Raw genomic sequence first — 14,035 nt, 5'->3', positions numbered from 1 at the left:
AACAATATACACATCAGTTGGTTCTAAGAAATTCATCAGTGGAGTAGAAGACATCGTCCACCAATAAATCCTTTAGGCTCCTATTAAACTGGGAGTTATCAGTAGTTAAACACCATATGGCCACTGGAAAGCCATATTCCTGAATGACAAACATCATTTTGGGCCAAATTAAGGGAATTTAAATATTTATATCTAAAAACAAAGATGATGTAACTTACCAAACGAAAGTGCTGGCATGTTGATAGACACACGCACACACGCACACACGCACACACACACACACACACACACACACACACACACACACATATCCATCTGCACATATACAGACACAAGCAGGTCATAATCATAATGTCTGCTTGTGTCTGTATATGTGCGGATGGATATATGTGTGTGTGTGTGTGTGTGTGTGTGTGTGTGTGTGCGCGTGCGCGTGCGCGAGTGTATACCTGTCCTTTTTTCTCCCTAAGGTAAGTCTTTCCGCTCCCGGGATTGGAATGACTCCTTACCCTCTCCCTTAAAACCCACATCCTTCCGTCTTTCCCTCTCCTTCCCTCTTCCCTGATGAAGCAACTGTTGGTTGCAAAAGCTTGAATTTTGTGTGTGTGTGTTTGTTTGTGTGTCTATCAACATGCCAACACTTTAGTTTGGTAAGTTACATCATCTTTGTTTTTAGATATATTTTTCCCACGTGGAATGTTTCCCTCTAATATTCATATCATGAATTTAAATATTTACATAGATTACATGGATTTCTAGAATTCATACTATCAACAGAGTTTGGAAAATATATGTTATGACCAAATTCATTCAGAAATATATTCAGAAGGAATGGTTAGTACCGATAGTCCCTTGAACATACCTTCACAACACATTCTTTAGTGCACACAAAAGTGATTTGTATTACATGCTTTTGGACATGCAAAACCTTAAGTTGGCTTGAAGAGCTACCCATAGTGATTTGAAGGAATAATTTGTCTCGATATCCTTTAAGTAGGCTATCTATTTATTCAAATTTGATATTACTACATTTTATTCTTGATCTAGGCTGTTGAATAAAATATTTCTGGTTGTTACATAAGTTAACAAATGTATATGCTAAATTGAAATAACATTATTCTTCATCAAATGTAAGTACATTACTCAGTCTTGTTTCAATGAAAGAACATTAACCATCACCTAAAAGCACATACATTGTCAATGCATACTACTTAAAATATGCATTATGAACTATTTGTGTTTTTGTTTCTGTTCATTTGGTGCAGGCTCCAGTCCTGTCACTTAGCAACTGCCCCTTTCACTTTAGGCAAAGAGCTTAATCTCTCTAAATGTTTTTGTTTTGGATTAAAACAGAATGTTTCAAACCATTTTGGCCATCTTATGATAACCAACATTGCTATTGCTGAAATGAACTAGATAAAGTCTGTGAAGGAGACACAACACACAATTTCATCACTGGAAATGAAGTGGAAAAGGAAGAAAAAGAATTACCCTGTCTCTGAGTCAGGAGATGAATATTTGAAGCAGGGAGTTGGAAGCAAAAATGGATGAACAACCTTGTTTTCAATCCCAGAAATTAAACCTCTGTTTCTGTCTTCATTGTTTGCTAGCAAACTCAGCAGTGCTCCGCAATGGCTAACTATTTATGGAAACAGGATACACACTATGTGATCAAAAGTATCTGGACACCCCCACAAACATACATTTTTCATATTAGGTACATTGTGCTGCCAGGTACTCCATATCAGCGACATCAGTAGCCATTAGACATTGTGAGAGAGCAGAATAGGGCGCTCTGCGGAGCTCAGAGACTTCAAACATGGTCTGGTGAGTGGGTGTCGCTTGTGTCATACTTCTGTACGTGAGATTTCCACATTCCTAAACGTCCCTAGGTCCACTGTTTTCGATGTGATAGTAGAGGGGAAACGTGAAGGGGTACAGGCCGACCTTGTCTGTTGACTGACAGAGACTGCCAAGGGTTGAAGTGGGTCGTAATGTGTAATAGGCAGACATCTATCCAGACCATCACACTGGAATTCCAAACTGCATCAGGATCCACCACAAGTACTATGACAGTTAGGTGGGAGGTGAGAAAACATGGATTTCATGGTCAAGCGGCTGCTCCTAAGCCACACATCATACCGTAAATGCCGAACGAAGCCTTGTTTGGTATAAGCGGCCTAAACATAGGATGAGTGAACGGTGGAAAAATGTTATGTGGAGTGACAAATCAAGGTACACAATGTGGCGATCCGATGGCAGGGTTTGGGTATGGTGAACGTCCAATGAACGTAATCTGCCAGCATGTGTAATGCCAACAGTAAAATTTGGAGGTGTTGGTGTTACGGTGTGGTCATGTTTTTCATGGAGGAGGCTTGCACCCCTTGTTGTTTTGCATGGCACTATTACAGCAGAGGTCTACATTGATGTTTCAAGCACCTTCTTGCTTCCCACTGTTGAAGAGCAATTCGGTGAAGGTGACTGCATCTTTCAACATGATCGAGCACCTGTTCATAATGCACGGCCTGTGGCAGACTGATTACACGACAATAACATCCCTGTAACGGACTGACCTGCACAGAGTCCTGACCTGAATCCCATAGAACACCTTTGGGATGTTTTGAAAGCTGACTTTGTGTCAGGCCTCGTTGACTGACGTCAATACGTCTCCTCAGTGCGACACTCCATGAAGAATGGGCTGCCATTCCCCAAGAAAGCTTCCAGCACCTGATTGAACGTATGCCTGTGAGAGTGGAAGCTATCATCAAGGCTAAGGGTGGGCTAACACCATACTGAATTCCAGCATTACCAATGGAGGGCACCATAAAATTGTAAGTCATTTTCGGCCAGGTGTCCGGATAGTTTTGATCACATAGTGTACGTCCTAATCTCCTTCTCCTACCCCCACTCTTCCCCATCTTCTCCACCTCTCTCACTATCCATTTCCTCCTCCTCTTCCTCCTCCACTGTCTGTTCACATCTTCCTTCACCCCCCCCCCCCCTCCCACCTATCCCCATCCCCTTTTCCCCCCTCTCTCCCAACTTGAGCCTTGTTGTTGCCAATGAAACACTGACAGAGAATGTGAAGTCGCTCAAAAGGAAATGGTAAATCACGTGGCATCATTGGTATATGTGGTGTGAGAGACCTCTACTATTGGTGTATCTGTGATGGTAGGATCTTCAATGACAGTATCTCACATAGTTTTAGTCTGCAAATGAGTAGGATTACAAAGTTTTGGCTGATTCAGATTTTGTAGTAGTATGCTAATCATAAGCTGATCAACCATAAATACAACTATCCAGTTTTGTGTAAAGCTGAATGTGAGGAAGAAAAGAAAACAGCACACAGGTGTGTGGACAATATTTGTTCAAAATTACATGTAAGGAGAAGCAATTTGTCCAATAGCTAAACTGCCCTACTATAATATCTAAAACAAACTGCGAGAAAGAAAATGAAACTGCCCATTTTTACAGTATAGTACAGCACTGCATTTTCTTTCTTGCAGTCAGTTTTAACAGAAAACCTGTACAGTGTTGTTTATAAAGCTATGTAATCTATGTCTCTTTGAATATTTATTACAACATCATGTAAAAAATTTAAGGTAACAGTATTATGAAAAGAAAACTTTGCTGCTCACCATATAGCGGAGATGCTGATTCACAGATAGACACAACAAAAAGACTGTCAAAAATAAGCTTTCAGCCAACGAAGCCTTTGTAAAACACACACACACACACACACACACACACACACACACACACACACACACACACACACGACTGCAGTCGCTGGCAGCTGAAGCCACACTGCAAGCAGCAGCAGCAGCAGTGCATGATGGGAGTGGTAGCTGGGGTGGGGATGGGGAGGGGGAGGGGAAAGGTTAAGGATGGTATGGTAGGGTGGAGATGGGGGGATGGTGAAGTGCTGCTGGGGAGTGCGCAGGGACAAAGTGGAGGAGGTTAGACAGAGGGCAGAGGAAAGGGGGGTGGGGGGTAGTGGAAAAGGAGAGAAGTAAAATGCATTTGCGGAATGAAGGTTATGTAGTCTTGGAACAGGGAAGGAGCTGCATGGGCGAGGACAATGACTAACGGAAGTTGAGGCCAGTAGGCTTATGGAAACAAAGGATGTACTGCACAATTCAGAAAATCTGGTGTTTGTGGGAAGGATCCATGTGGCACGGGCTATGAAGCAGTCACTGAAATGAAGGTTGTCATGTTTGGCAGTGTGGTCAGTTGTGGTCCAGTTGTTTCTTGGCCACAGTTTGTCGGTGGTCATTCATGCGGACAAATAGCTTGTTGGTTGTCATGCCCCGTAGAATGCAGCATAGTGGTTGCAGCTTAGTTTTAGATCACATGACTGGTTTCAAAGGAGCCCTACCTTTGATGGCATAGGTGGTGTTTGTGACTGGACTGGAGTAGGTGGTGGTGGGAAGGTGTATGGGACACTTTTTGCATCTAGGTCATATTACAGGGATATGAGCCATGAGTTAAGGGGTTGGAGGCAGGGGTTGTGTAGTGATGGATGAGTATATTGTGTAGGTTCAGTGGATGGGACAATACCACTGTGGGAGGAGTGGGCAGGACATTTCTCATTTTAGGGCACAATGAGAGATAGTCAAAACCCTGGTGGAGAATGTAATTCCATTGCTTCAGTATATGGTGGTACTGAGTTACGAGGGGAATGCTCCTCTGCGGCTGGTTGGTGAGACTCTTGGAGGTATTGGGAGGCTGGAAAGATAAGACATGGGAGATTTGTTTTTGTACAAGGTTGGGAGAATAATTACGGTCTGTGAAGGGTTCAGTGAGACCCTAGGTATATTTCGAGAGGGATCACTCATTGCTGCAGATTCGATGACCGCAGATGGTTAGGCTATATGGAAGGGACTTCTTGGAATGGAACGGGTATGGGCACCTATATGGCACCCTCCTATGCCAACCTATTCCTGGTCTGTCTAGAGGAATCCTCCTTAAACACCCAGAATCCTAAACCCCTCACAAGAGATGCTGCTCCTACTACTTGCAGTGTGTCTTCAGCTGCCAGAGACTGCAGGTGTGTGTGTGTGTGTGTGTGTGTGTGTGTGTGTGTGTGTGTGTGTGAGATCTATTTTTGACAAAGACCTTGTTGCCCACCCGACAGCTCATATTTGTGACAGTCTTTATGTTGTGCCTATCTGCAACTCAGCGTCTGCTGTATGGTGAGTAGCAACTTTCCCTTTCATAATGTTGTTACTTTCCAGCCTGGTTTTTCCATTGTTTAAAAGTTTGAAGTAAGATTTTTGTAACAATGTTAAAGAGTGACTTGTCTCTCTATATAGTAGTAAAGATATAGATTTCTGTTTTGCCACAAGATTCCTGAAAGATGCTTCTTCTTCTTCTTCTTCTTCTTCTTATTATTATTATTATTATTATTATTGCTATTACTACTTTGACAGTAAACATAACAAATGAGGTCACTGTGCTGATTTTGTGTTCTGCCTCTAATTGGACACTTCAAAAATGTCTAGGCCTGTGTGATATAATGGCAGATAATTTGTGCATATCCCAATAGTTGACAGATGGCTATTTCGTCAATGACAATGGTTTTCAAGTGTCCTTTAAGTTCCTTTTGCACTGTTTCCAGTGTGCTGAGAACCACTTGGACCAATTTCACACTTTCACTGACTTAAACTTAGATTTTAAAGTCATCATATCTGTAAGTTTCTGTTTCTCATTGATTCTGCTATCACCTGGGATACCAACGTCAATGATAGACACTTTCTTCTCCTCCACAACTGAGAGGTTTGGTGTATTGTGTTCCAACGTTTGATCAGTCTGCTGTTGGAAGTCCCTTTGGTATGCTTGTTTTTGAGAACTTGTTTCTTTGCCACCAGCACATGGTAATTTTGGCATAAGTTACTGTGGATTATGTGTGTCACATCAGTATGTCTCTGCTTGATCAGTTGTGAAGCTTGAATGTGGTCAGTTGTTTCCTCAACATATTTACAGAGCCTGCAGCTTGGGTCTTCTGCTCAATCTGGATTCTGTCTTTGATGGCAACAGTTGTAATAGACTGTTTCTGTGCATCAAAACTCAGTCTAAAAGCTGCATATGCGATGTTTTGTTGTGGAAGCTGTCGGTCTGGCACTGAAGTGCAGTTTCCAGTATTGATTCTTGGTTTGCTGTACTTTGTTCTTCGCTATTTCTCAGTCTGCCAACACATTTCTCTCTTCTCACCATCTTCCTCACTTGTAAGAGTCCTCTGCTGCCTTTTATTACTCTGGTTTTTAAACCTTAGTGGCTAAACCATAGTAATTTCTAATACCTTTATTGGATCCAAGATATCTAGAGACTTTTTGTTCTCTGCAGTATCTACTTGCCTCACATTTTCAATTTTTGTTTTTCCCTGTTTCATAATGAAGAAAAGAGCACCTCTTATGTCTACACGTGAAATGAATTCTTGCTAATTGTTTTGGTTCTCATTTCTGCAAGTGAGGAAAACTGTCATGCTTAAGGAATACATTTGTTGATTTTATAGTTTTTGTAATTTAGTTTATGGCACTGGAAAAATGATTTTATGCTGATTCCAGATACCTTATTTTCAAATGACATTCTCAACGTATTTGTACAGTGCTCATCTAAGCTTGCAATAATTTCCCATGTCTTCATTCTGTCAAACAGTATAAGACACAGCAATATGCATGGCCATGTTAATGATATTAATGACAATACATTTTGTGTAGTCTTTGACCCAGGGATTTAGCAGAGATCAACCTATCACACAAGAAATTTGTCTCTCTGAATCACAGTAGTCACTTCTCTCTGTAATTAACACGAATAGATTACTTTTGATATGGAAAATGAATGTGACTGCTTACTTCATCTTTCATGTTTTATATAATTTAAAAGAAAAGAGCAAAGACAGTACGTTACAGCAAAAAGCTTCGGAGGTTTTTTTAATATTGTTTTGTCACAATACTTTTGTAAATTTCCATAAAATATCACTTTCAGATGAACCAGATTGTTTCAGAAATTTTTGTGTGCCTTTTGCAGGACGCCTCTGCATTGTGCTGCATCGTGCAATAACCTGGCCATGGTGAAATTTCTCGTGGAGCACGGAGCGTGTATCTTCGCAACAACGCTTTCAGACCACGAGACAGCAGCAGAGAAGTGCGAGGAAGATGAGGAAGGCTTTGATGGATGCTCCGAATATCTTTATAGTGAGTAATGAAAGAATTTCTCATGAATTCAAGCTAACAAAAAATGCAAAATTTACATGCAGCAGGGAATCCTATAGTAACCCAATAAGCCCCTCTCAAGTTTTTCATTACCTTAAAGTCATTGTTTATAGTGCAAGGAGGGGTAACAGTTCGAAAACAAATTGTTTGTATCTTGTTAGTGTTTGCTTCATCGATTTTTTATTATTTGCTCTTTTTGTTGATTGGTAAAGCATTTTTGCTACCCATCTTGCACTACATTTGTGATAAGTTTTTCTGTGACAATCGTTCATGTAATGGTGCATCCTACATAAGGAAATTCATAATAGTGGCAATTGATCATTGCTCAGATTGCAGACTTTGGTCCACTTTTTGCACAGTTTTATCAGTCTGGTCACTGGGCCTGTATACCCATCTTGCACATTTATGTGTGTTTCAAAAGTCATGACACTGTCACCTAACTTTCTCTTCACTCCTGACTGTAGGCCAATAAACCGTGCGCAACTCGTGGTGAATCTGAGCAGCTGTAGGTCCTGGTGCACGTAAAAATCAAACTACAGCACCCACGTTGCAATTGATAGGAGCAACAATTTTTGAAACAATTGCTTGTGGAGGGAAAAAACCAAACGATTACTGGTTTTGATTTGATTTGATCAGGGAGACAAAACAGAGGACTTAATCTTCTGTTGTCCACAACAAAACAAAGTTTGTGTGATACATCTCCCTCCTGAATATTAATGCCACCCAATACCCGTGGTAGTAGAAGAATTCCCATTATGATATGTTTGTTATTCACAACCTCTTCTGGAATTATTGATCCAGATATTTTGTCTTTTCTGTGATGTGGTTTCATCTCCCTCACCACACAGTCAACCCTTGGGAGCTCCTTTTTCTATTACCATGATATAAAAATACTCCCTGAAGTTCCTATGGCTGTCATTAAACTTATGGAGAGTTTATCTGCCTCCTGTTCAAGCCTAGTCTTGAACTTCTGTTTAAACATTTTCGGCATCATTAGCTAGCCAATTTTCTGTTTTTTGGCTCCTAATCCAAAGTTCTATATGCTACCCTCTGATGATGCAGCCATGTAGTTTAGATTTTATTACTACCTTAGTGATAGGACAGGTTCCAGTCCAACAAAGGGGGTCATAGCCCCTGTCGTAGCTAGCTTGTCAACCTGTTTGTTACCAGTAATACCTGAGTAACCAGGGACCCACAGAAGGTGTACCCAGTTGGTTTCTTCTAGTCTCTCATTCCTTGCATTCTGCGATGCTCGATGGTCTCATTGCAGGGGCTTATAGAGATTTGAGAGCAGCTTGGCAGTCTGAATGACTGTAGGTGCCATGATACTTTTAGCATCTACCATATTTACCTGAGTATGACACTACGCCCCCTTTTAAGAGGCTCCTTGAGAAAAATTATTTTTCAACATATTCTGTCTAAGTAAAATTGCAAACTTTTATTGACATCAGGCATCTGCCTAAAAAGTTAATACTACACCTATTCTAAATTTACTCCATTTACAGTGTAACATAAATTATACGTTTTACAATGGACTACAGGAAAAAAGCGTATAAATGCGAAAACAGTTTATATGAAATATAGCACCATGCTATCAAATTAATTGGTAGACACAAATGAAAAATCCAGTAAATAAAAACTTACATTCTACAAAATGTTATATAGGCTTACTAGGTACCATACTTAACAAAGATATAAAGAAAAATGTAAACGTCATTTCGTAAAAAAAATCTGTAATTTCAGCTTGTTTTTTACTTTGACGTGGCAATAGTGTACACTGTACACTCAAAATGGGATAACTCTGTCACTATTTTGTCAGAAACATTGTGGTGTGTCACAAATTGTTCAATTATTTGTAACGAATTTACTCCATTATTAAATGTCACGGAGGAATGCTGAGACTCTTCTGTATCATCCTCATTGTCAGTTTCCTCCTTGTCCAGGTCCCACAATGCACATTAAACTATCTCAGCGATACTCATGGGTTCTGTAGTGATGAGGTTTTCATCATCGTTCACGTAATCCTCAAATGATGCCTGCTCTTAAAGTTGATTCCATTCTTCATCATTAGGTCAAATATCATCAGTATGGTCATTTCCACCATCATCATGGACTTCATTTCCAAATTCGGCTTTGCAGAAACAATTCCGAATGGTATCGTCTGAAACACTGTGCCATGAAGCTGCACTGTAGTGCATTGCCTATCAAAAGAAACAAATTCATTAATTATTTCTTAAAGTGTTCTATGGCTCCAGTAGCACAACATGAAATAAATTATAAGTGAAAATCTTACCTGTAAAATGTTTATTTTCATTTCTTCCTTTTTTTTTTGATGTTTACAAATCTGGTGGCATGCTGCAAGAGCATTTTGCGATAATGCAACCTGAAATTATGTATCACTCTGAGGTCAAGTGGCTGGAGCTCACTCGAGAAATTTGCTGGAAATAATTCCACAGTCACATTCCTCAAGGGGAGGATGTGCTGCACACCTGTTTACGAACAATAAAATCTTTTGGCCTGCTGCACCCATTTTCACATAGACACTTCAAAGCCAGCTTTTGGCGTAATCCACGATTTCTTGTTACTAGTGTATTGTGTGGGAAACGTGACAGTGTTCTTAAAACAATGGGGCTTGGCAAATTTCCTGATCGTAAGTGGGGGAGCTTCTCACTCCCATCACTTTTAGCACATAACAGCACTGTTGCACATTGTTTACTTTGTTTTCCTCCATGGCATTTCTCGCCTTTGAATGCCATAGTGACGCCAGGCATTACATTGTAAAACAAGCCGATCTCATCCACATTGAGAATGTTTTTAGGAGCATATTGGGATGTCAGTTCTTTCAAACAGGTTTCCTTCCAATCTCGCACTTTTGCTTTTGCCACATACGTTCTGACAGCTGATGTAATTTTTTACCTTAAATTTGTGCAGTCAACCTGATGAAGCACTGAAATTCTCTACACTGAGTCGAATTGCAAATTCATTTGCTTTTCCACAAAGCATTGGGCTGCTAATAAGAATGCCTTCTGCTCTATGTTGCCTGAACCACTACAACAATCTCTCATGTCTTCATATTTCTCACCCTGAATGCGTGTCCACTTACTAGTAGAAATTCTGAATACACTTGCGCTATCTTCAGTTTCCTTTGCCTTTTGCTGCTACAGAATTTAAAGTACATGCAGAAATTCCTAATTCCTGTTTTCATTAACAACTCTCAAAATTCGTAGCTTTTTCAGCGATAGTAATGCTTTCCTTTTTCTTTTTTTTTTTTTTTCTTTTGCCCTCATGTTACCAGTTTTCAAAATAATTAGACCTACAGTAATACAGCACGACTCTACAGTGTGAGGTGTGATATGTTTCGGGATTCCCGAGTGACATGCAACAATTCTTGTCCAGTTGTGCCCTAGTTCATCAGAAGTCATGCAATTTTGGGAAAACAAATGAGTGCTACACCTACCACCAATCTTCCCTGTGGCCATCACCAGTGCCGTAATAGTAAGCTTCATGCATTATACTGTACTTTCTAATACTGTGCAGTATCTGTATAACATCTGGTATTTGTGACAACTCTATTATTGCAGTTTATACTATTGTTGCTTGTCCGTCAATCTATAAAACAATCTCAAATCTGTCACATTAAAAATTAAGTTTTAGTTGGATTTGGATTTCGCAACGAAGTGATTTTCTAGTTGGCAACTGCTGTGCCGTGTTAATAAATGGAGCTTAGGCTGGTATTATACTATCAAATTTTCTTCGACAATGACCTTTGACGTGGTGCAAAAGGGGGTATTACACTCTCGTCAAATATTTCGTCAAAGTTCCTTCATAACTGCTGACGATGACTTAATACTATTATCTGCAGCTTGGTGGTGTAGTGTACTGATGTTGGCAACACCATCTTCATATAACGCAAATGTTTCGTTATGAAATGTTCATTTTATGAGTATAACTAATTTACTGAGCAGACAAGAATCTGTCAACCATAGAGCAAGAACAGATTTAATTATTTATTTTGTGGTGAAATGAATTTCCAGCAATGAATGGTCATTGTCAACATAAACATACTACACCCCCAATAATGGAAGCAAAATTATACCTGGTCTGCAGTTGTGTGCACTGGAATTGCATTGTCATTGAATTTGCATGAGATGTGGAAGAAAAGGAAACATACTTGGGTGAAGCCGTGGACTTAATGGCAAGATGCGAAAAATATACAATAAAATTTGCTATGGAGCTGCAAGTTGAGGACGTAAAGTCGCATCAAAATCCCTTTGGCGATGGATGAGAGTACATTTCGATTTGTGCTCAAGTGGCTCCTCATATTATGAAGCTGAACTCTCTCAGAAATGCTATGTCTGCAAAAGACAGACTTACCATAATACTGAAATTTCTAGCTACTCTAGTTTACAGTACCGGTATAGCACTCTAATGCTGCGGTGCACATTGACAAAAATAATACCAGAAATGTTTGAAGCTATTTATAATGCACTGAAGGAGGAATTTGTGAAGGAAAATACATTTAATGTGTACTGCAGTCATGAAAAATTTTTATTTCGACAGAAGTTGTAGATTTTCTCCTTTATATTCTCGGGGGTATATCCTGGCCATACTTCACGGCTAATACTACCCACAATTTTTTTTATAGCTCTTGCTTTTTATTCTGTTTTCACACTCAGGGTGTCATAAGCCACACAGTGTTTTATCTGCCCTGAATATTTCTATCAATTTTGTCATATATGTGATGCACCATGTAATTTGGGAGTCATATTGATGAACATTGTGTGTCAGACAGCTGCAGCAATGCTAGTGCTCCAAGCAGTTGATTTCTCCATGCAGTAAACATAAGACAAACGCTTGATCAAATCTAAGGCAAGGCGCTAGCTTTGATCAAAAAAATTTGACCAATGCTTAACTTTGAGAAATTTCTTTATTACACTGTCAAATTTTATTATAGTCTACTATCGGCCTTACCAATCCACTTCCCAGCAACCCACTCTGAAACACTGCATCATAACTTGTGCACACTGTGGATATTCTGCCAGCACACACAGAAAAAAGGCATAAGTGAGAAAAATGTATAAGTGAAAAAACATGTAAATGAAGTTTTGCTATATTCATTGTCTACATTTTGAATAATACATGGAAAAATAAAATAAACAAAGAAGAATTGTGTACATTAGTTTTTATACATCATCATCAACATCATCATCATCATCATCATCATCATCATCATCAAAACAGGACAGCTGTGAAACTGATACCTTTGTTGTCACAAATATTTGGCTATTTCTTCCAAATATGTTATTTCTGAGATTGTGAATGTGGTGGGACCTGGGAACACAGCTGGGAAAATTGACAAATTTACACACAAACTGTTGGAGTTTCCATTTTGTTAAATCATGTTTGTACTTGAGTGCTGTGGATCATGCTCATTATCACTGCATCTCATACTCTGAACCTGTTGTTGAAAACAATTAATTTTACTTGTTCTAAGGTGTCCAAGAAAAGCTTGGAATTCTCAACGGTGGTGTCGTGTGGGCAGTCTATGACTATGAAGCACACAACCCGGATGAACTAAGCTTTCGAGAGGGTGACCGCTTGGTAGTCCTGCGGAAGGGAGATGAAAACGAACGCGAGTGGTGGTGGTCGCGGCTCGACGACAAGGAGGGATATGTGCCTCGCAACTTGCTCGGGGTGAGTATGAGTATGAACAGATATGTGCAACATGATGGTCATTCAGCTAAAACATACATAACTTGTGCTAGTATGAGATTGTGTTCTGAAATAATCTCTCTGCTTGGATGCCAGATGTGGTACACATCATGGTATTTTACTTGTCTGCATTAAAATATTTTATGGCCAAGTATTTCCCATCAGGAAGTAGTCCTCTGCACAGAATAATACTATGTTGCTCCACAGTACTTTCCTTTCAGGATTATACAAAGTCTTCAGAATGGCACAATTACAAAACAGTATTAGAAGGTTTCCATAATCGCAAACCAGATTCGCCAGAGCTCAAAATGATAAAAAAAGACATTTTGCTCTAAAATAAATGAGGTTTTGCTGGCAATGTTTTAATAGGCCATGTGTTATTGTTATTCTTTGGGCAAAGGTTCTCTTTTTTTCTGTCACCTTACAGTGAACAGTCTTTTTCTAGTAACAGTGTACATGTGCAAATCTTTCTTCGGTAATTATCCATGTTTAGAACTGAATATTCATCACTCAGCTAACATAGTACAGTGATACTATAAAATCTATTCATAATTGAAACAGTACATAATATTTTTAAAGAAGCATATTTCCACCATTAGCTGTAGAATTTTATATTTATTCCCTACTGGTTTCAGTTACAACAACCATCTTCACAGGACAAAACTGTAAGGAACAAAATAGAGGCAAGTATAAAGTAGCTACAGGCAGTGTAGAGACCGGGGGGATTAAAAAAGTTTTTCAAAGCCACAGTACTTACACGGTACACATCTGTGGATCAAAAACACATTGTTGCCAAATATAATACAGCCAAATATAGAACATATGTAATTGTCATAAGAGTCTGTCTTAACATAGTCCTTCTAAGTGGGTTGTTCTTTAGCACAGTTACAGTAATGTATACCTGGTGAGAAATTTACACCTAATAACTAACATGTTGTATTACGTGATCTTCAAAGAGAGATTTTGAAACAAATATGAAGTGTGACTGCCTGTTCTTTGGTCTGATCAAAGATTACAGTAACAGAAGTATAGTAATGCCAAGGTGTCCATTCTCTGAAAAACAACATAATATAAATAACCTGATATGTGGTATGTTGACCTTAGTATTA

General features: G+C 39.4%; 1 protein-coding gene across 1 annotated transcript in view; it reads left to right on the top strand.

Moving 5' to 3' along the window:
- The window catches only part of LOC124551046 (apoptosis-stimulating of p53 protein 2-like), a 454,884-nt gene that overhangs the window by 436,670 nt on the left and 4,179 nt on the right, over nucleotides 1–14,035 (top strand). Inside the window, exons 17-18 of the mRNA XM_047125910.1 lie at nucleotides 7,030–7,196; nucleotides 12,709–12,908. Of these exons, the coding sequence (XP_046981866.1) occupies nucleotides 7,030–7,196; nucleotides 12,709–12,908 (367 nt within the window). The remainder of the gene's footprint in view (nucleotides 1–7,029; nucleotides 7,197–12,708; nucleotides 12,909–14,035) is intronic.

The sequence above is a fragment of the Schistocerca americana genome, chromosome 9, assembly GCF_021461395.2.
Source record: "Schistocerca americana isolate TAMUIC-IGC-003095 chromosome 9, iqSchAmer2.1, whole genome shotgun sequence".
In the NCBI taxonomy this organism is placed as follows: Eukaryota; Metazoa; Arthropoda; class Insecta; order Orthoptera; family Acrididae; genus Schistocerca; species Schistocerca americana.
The sequence above is the reverse complement of the archived record's forward strand: the minus strand, read 5'-3'. Positions and strand labels throughout refer to the sequence as shown.